The sequence below is a fragment of the Labrus bergylta genome, chromosome 11 (assembly GCF_963930695.1).
Source record: "Labrus bergylta chromosome 11, fLabBer1.1, whole genome shotgun sequence".
Taxonomy (NCBI): Eukaryota; Metazoa; Chordata; class Actinopteri; order Labriformes; family Labridae; genus Labrus; species Labrus bergylta.
The window spans coordinates 12,646,724-12,652,422 of record NC_089205.1 but is presented as its reverse complement, the minus strand read 5'-3'; the positions used below and the strand labels follow the sequence as shown (position 1 = coordinate 12,652,422).

At 43.7% G+C, this 5,699-nt stretch overlaps 2 protein-coding genes across 2 annotated transcripts; one reads left to right on the top strand and one right to left on the bottom strand.

Annotated features, from left to right (window-relative positions):
- Positions 1 to 1,121: 1,121 nt before the first annotated feature.
- On the bottom strand, positions 1,122 to 3,134 carry mrpl44 (mitochondrial ribosomal protein L44). Its single transcript, XM_020641762.3, has 4 exons — positions 2,924 to 3,134; positions 2,051 to 2,519; positions 1,748 to 1,926; positions 1,122 to 1,603 (listed from the first exon to the last, which is right to left on the bottom strand). The coding sequence occupies exons 1-4, from the start codon at positions 3,097 to 3,099 to the stop codon at positions 1,429 to 1,431; spliced, it is 999 nt and encodes a 332-aa protein (XP_020497418.1). The 5' UTR covers positions 3,100 to 3,134; the 3' UTR covers positions 1,122 to 1,428.
- Positions 3,135 to 3,217: 83 nt separating this feature from the next.
- dnaaf1 (dynein axonemal assembly factor 1) lies at positions 3,218 to 5,604 on the top strand. Its single transcript, XM_020641776.3, has 2 exons — positions 3,218 to 4,331; positions 4,426 to 5,604. The coding sequence occupies exons 1-2, from the start codon at positions 3,362 to 3,364 to the stop codon at positions 5,313 to 5,315; spliced, it is 1,860 nt and encodes a 619-aa protein (XP_020497432.1). The 5' UTR covers positions 3,218 to 3,361; the 3' UTR covers positions 5,316 to 5,604.
- Positions 5,605 to 5,699: the final 95 nt, after the last annotated feature.

Genomic DNA, 5,699 nt, shown 5'->3' with positions numbered 1-5,699 from the left:
TGGGGGGGGGGGGCCTCGCGTCTCCTCAAACAAGGAGTTTTCAGGCGTTGGATCTCGGTTTCTACCGGAACAAGATGTAACCATGTCGTTTACTTCCGCACTTCGTTTAAATCCCGCTGCGCAGAAAACTACATCTCTTTGGGTCAGCGATATTTATGACAATCTCATGTCAAGATCTTAAAATTTACAGTCCATGGTCAAGATGTTTGCAGGACTGAAAAGGTTATTCGAGCTTGATCTGCTAGGAGACGATATTACTAACTCGCAAGATCTGATGTCGTGAACGTAATGCGTGTTACGCACTTTCGATAGGCGTCTATAACCAACATTAATTTAAATAATGTCGTTTATATACTGGCGACTGCATATTAGTTTGACTGTAGTTATGAGATCATGCAATTAAATTAGGAATTACTGTTAACTGAAAGGGCACGACATTATTTGTCCGAGGTATTTCTCATGAAAACCCGAAGCACTTCGAAGGTTAAATTGAAGAAGTGAACTATCTTGTCTATCAAACGGACCTCTTTGGTTGTACTCATGACAGTTCAAAGCACGCTACTGGTCTTTCGTAAAGACATCAGCGCCTCCATGCGGATTAGCATTGGTACTGCATTAATAATATGAAGGGCTATAACTAAATGCGCAATCAAAATGTTTCTTTCTTAGAATTAGGATTGTGATACACTTTTAACGGCATTTATAACTAGCACAAACAAAATATGTAATGGTCTATGTAGTTGAAACTTTTGTGAGTTAATGCCAGAAAAAAAAAACTGGGCAAATATTCAATTGATAAATGGAAATGATTTGGTCAAATCCTTGTGCCGTGACTTTAACACTTGCAATTTAACCATCCGTCAATTTACCTCATACACACCCCAGACAGGTCACCTGTTAATCTTAGGGCTGAAATATAGAGCCAGCAGGTTCACTTCAAAACCTTCTTGTTGTAAGGCAACATCATTACCCACACACCGTGCCCCCAACATGTACAACACATTACAAAAAATATTAATTCAAGGGATCAAATTTACATCACCTGATTAATCTGGGGTAGGAATATATATGATGTATGGGCGAAAACAGTGATGGTTAATAAACGAGCATAAGAATAGGTATAATGTATAACGTTTTATTACATATCAGCAATATGTTATAAAGAATGGTTAAGTAATCCAAACATAAATGTAATATTTACAAGAACAACCAGATATCAGTTTGATTTTGTGCCATATACTACTGGTCCAATACCTTCCAGCTATGAGACCAGTGGATTTTACTCTTAAATATGTTATCACATTTCTTAATATTTGGTTTTGTATGGCCAATAATGCTGAGAACTCGCTCTCTCTCATGTGGAGGAAGTGACATTTAAATACCCAACACAAACAATCCTGATACGTCAGCAAAAGCGCCGTTGCTTTATTAATTGCTGACGGCTGACTGAATTAAGGGCTTCTGATGCTGCTGCTGTTGAGAGAAGTCAAAGGGTCTGCGGTTCTCGGTATAGCCGAAGAGTTTCCTGAGTGCCACACGAGCTGCTTCTTCCTCAGCGGCTTCAAGTGTCTCTCCTGGACCCTGAGCCAGAAGCTTTTTGTCGCTGAATCAACACATAGAAAAGCGAAAACAAAACATTGGTAAAACAAGCAGATTATTCAATGAACACCATGAAGTCCCTTTCTGAATTAACATGGATTTAATCTCTGTAATTCATCCATTACAGCACCCACAACACTATACATACCTGTACAAGCCAACAAAGTATAGTGGCAGGACGGTGCTGGCTCCAGCAGACCTGATGAGACGAGGCTCGGGAAGAGGAATTTCCCTCTTTGTGAGCTCCTCCACCAGCAGTCCCATTGGGTTGACAACTGTCCACATGTCAAACAGGTCCTTTCCTATCAGCTGAGTGACCAAGAAATCCTACAGCAAGGGGAAAAGAAAAAGGAAATTAGCACACAAACAAATCCTAATTAAAAGACATTATTTGGACACATGACAGCAAAAACAAACGAGTAACCATCATGATTTTCCTCAAGCCTCTTACCCTGAGGAAAAATCCAGTGCGCTCAGCTCCACTACTTTCCTGTAGAGCTCCAATAACCGCCGTGAATGTAGAATAAAGAACGTTATCAGGTACAGGGCATTCTGCACTCATGGCAAGGTCTTCAATGCCAAGATTTCTTGCAACATGGGACATGACCGCTGAGCTGGTGAGGTGCCGTACAATACTATCCAGTCCATCATCTGGCAGGCTGGGGAAGCTGGCCCTGCACCAGTCAGTCAGGAAGCTTTTGGTGAAATCGACTCCTTTTTCACTCAGCTGAGTGTTATCGTCCAGAACAAGAGCAGTGTTCTCAGGGTCCACACCTAGCCCCTGTCTCCTCTGCAGCTCCGCCTGCAGGTAACAAGGGTTGATGAAGGCTGTTTTCAGCAGCTCAAGGGAGAAGTTCTCCTGGAGGCGGCTGCTGAAAGCCTGAACCTCAGCCTGATAATCCCAGGGAGATTTTTGAGAGCTGAGAAAGAAAAAAAAAAAAGAAAAGTGAAACAGAATTAACTCTGGAGTCTTGACTTCCTCTATGAATATTGTGGTGAGCCATGCAGACAGTCCTAACTATTCAACACTATTCTAAAATAAAAACAGAGAATAAACTAGAGCAAGAGAGACAGACCTTGACCTAACTGTGTAAAGGAGCCATCATTCCTTACTGTAGAAACTTTAGAACACACAGACACAGACACAGACACAGACACACACACACACACACACACACACACACACACACACACACACACACACACACACACACACACACACACACACACACACACACACACACACACACACACACACACACACACACACACACACACACACACACACACACACACACACACACACACACACACACACACTCACCGTGGCGTCGGCGCTGGAGGTCCTTCGACCTTTAACTTCTTCGCCATGAGGTATGTGTAAGCTTTCATCCATCGTTTCTTCTCTCTCACTTGCGTTAATGACACGTTCCTGCAAACACGCTGACAGTGAATCCCGAGCGTTAGCACACCACGATTTAATATGTACCCGGACGCCATGTCGATCAATGTCGGCAGTGTGTGCAACTACCAAAACCGCCCGACGCGGAACAAGAAACAACATCCGGTCTGCCAGACGGTCCCACCGTAATGAACCGAACAAGCGTAACCATGGCAACTAACTCAAACGTTAACGCCAACGTTAGCAAGTACAGCAGACGGCTGAGTAAAGTTTGAGGGACTCTCATTAAACACAGAGACGATAAGAAGTAAGAATTCATTTATATCCGGCTTATAATCTATTTTGTTATTGCTCTTATTTATGTCTATTGTTAAAGGACAGGAAACAATGGGAGACCAAGTGTTGACAGCGACCGAAACGGGAGCTGGAGATGTCGAAATGACTTCTTCAATAAGCTGGGTGGATGATGTGACAAAGGAGGGGGCTCAAGACTTAAATGGAAATAACAATCATTTTCAAAGCCCACTTCAAGAGAAAAAAGAAAAACCTTCAGGACCACGAATGACCAAGGCCTTCCTCAAAGACCACTGTAAGCAGAACAAACTCTACTCAACACCTTGCCTGAATGACACACTGTATCTGCATTTCAAAGGATTCTCCATCATTGAGAACTTAGAGGAGTACACAGGACTGAGGTGTCTCTGGCTGGAAAGCAATGGCCTTCAGCGCATCGAGAACCTGGATGCCCAGAGTGACCTGCGCTGCTTGTTCCTTCAGCAGAACCTCCTAAACAAGCTGGAAAACCTGGAACCCCTGAACAAGCTCTGCACCTTAAATGTGTCCAACAACTACATACACAACATTGAGAACATCTCCTGTCTTCCTTACCTGAGCACGCTGCAGATTGCCCATAACAAGCTGGAGACTGTGCAGGACGTAGAGCATCTGAGTCAGTGTCTGGCTATCAGCGTGCTGGACTTGTCGCACAACCTGTTGCACGACGCTGACATACTCCCCATACTCGAGGCCATGCCTGAACTACGAGTGCTGAATCTCATGGGAAATGACGTGGTGAAAAAGATCTCAAACTACAGGAAGACCGTGATCGTGCGCCTTAAGCAGCTCACCTTCCTCGACGATCGCCCGGTGTTCCCCAAAGACAGGGCGTGTGCAGAGGCGTGGGCAGCTGGGGGGCTGGATGGGGAGCGGAGAGAGAGGGAGCAGTGGGAAACACGAGAGAGAAGGAAAATCCAGGACAGCTTGGACGGCATGGCAAAGATTCGAAAGGATGCCCTGGAGAGAAAGCGCCTTCGAGAGCTACAGGAGAATGGTAAGCCGATTTCAGCTTTTACCACTTGTCTATATTGTGTAAACGTGGATTTGCATTTTTTTTTTTCGCAACATGCATTCTGTTTTAATTTAAGGGGCAACTGAGGCTTCTACCTCTCCGGAAACTCCATCTGAGGAAAATGACACCGAGATTTTGACTTCATCTGATGAAGAGAAGATCAAAGCCTTTGTGCAGGACAGCCTAGATGCCCATGAAGAGTTTTTGCAGAGTCAGTCAACAAATGGGTCTTATGAACATCAGCTTGACAGTGAACAGTCAGGGGCAAACTTTCAGAAAGATGTCCAGGGTAAAGCAACAGTGATGCAGCTTGTGAGAGAAGACGAAGAAGAGGTCAATCCAGAGTATTCAGCACAAGAGCAAAAGAGAATCACAGAAATGTTGTTGGAATCGGGACAAGATGATGGCCAGCAACACAAAAACCAGTCATGTGGAATTCTGTTTTTGAGAAATGAAGACGATGAGGGAGAGGCAGCAAACATGAGAGAGCAGTCTGAAAAAAAACCGCCTTCTCCAGTCAGGGCAGCTCCTCCTGCTGTGCCAGCTTGTGGTGCTGGACCATTGGTTACAGAGCTGGGAGACGAAGAGCAGCTAGAAACCATTTACCTCCCGTTACATCCCTCTCTGTGTATTGATGACCTGCCTGACCTTGAGGATGTGGACACAGAAGACTTCACAGAGCTATTTTCCTCTCAGCAAGCGTTTAAACCAAAAATAGAGCTCTTACCAGGTAGCAATGATGAGGACGAACCGACTGAGAGTCAGGAGGAAAACAGCCACACCCTTGACCAAGACAAAAACTTACTGTTCTTAATGGGTGACATCAACAGGTCAAAAAAGGTATCCGACAGCTTTTCACCACTGGTGTATCCAGAGGATGAGGATGCCTTTTTTGAACCAGTGGGACAGTCCAAATCAGCCCAAACCTCATCCCGATCCCGCTGCTTAATCGAGGAGCTGGAATGATACTTTCAGTGTTTAAAGCAGTTTTCAGATATTCCAGTGTTGAAATTTACAGTCTTAATGAGAGACTATATCAAATTTAAGAAATGGTTATGCTAAAGGTTGATAGACTGGCTGTGTGAGCATTGAATGCAATTCAAGGCACAGCTTTAATTATAAAAAAGATAGTTTAGATGTTACAAGTGTTGGAAGGAATTCAATGTCTAGCATATTTGAAATGAAATAAAATGCTGGCGACGTGGGTGTTAATTGTAACATGGCCTAATACAGAATAAATCTTACATGATCTTCAGTCTTTGTCTTTCTTGTGTAGCAATTTTTCCATGACTTTTCAATTTTCATTGCATTTTTAGAACACTACAAAATAGATAATAAAAAGAAATGGCT

What these genes read in the sequence shown, in the direction of transcription:
- mrpl44 (XM_020641762.3), bottom strand. Translation starts at nt 3,099, where the DNA reads ATGGCGTCCGGGTACATATTAAATCGTGGTGTGCTAACGCTCGGGATT. An exon ending in CCTCCAGCGCCGACGCCACG is followed by an intron (nt 2,520 to 2,923) that starts GTGAGTGTGTGT and finishes TTTCTTTCTCAG; the next exon opens with CTCTCAAAAATCTCCCTGGG. An exon ending in TACTTTGTTGGCTTGTACAG is followed by an intron (nt 1,604 to 1,747) that starts GTATGTATAGTG and finishes GTGTTGATTCAG; the next exon opens with CGACAAAAAGCTTCTGGCTC.
- dnaaf1 (XM_020641776.3), top strand. Translation starts at nt 3,362, where the DNA reads ATGTCTATTGTTAAAGGACAGGAAACAATGGGAGACCAAGTGTTGACA. An exon ending in TCGAGAGCTACAGGAGAATG is followed by an intron (nt 4,332 to 4,425) that starts GTAAGCCGATTT and finishes TTTTAATTTAAG; the next exon opens with GGGCAACTGAGGCTTCTACC.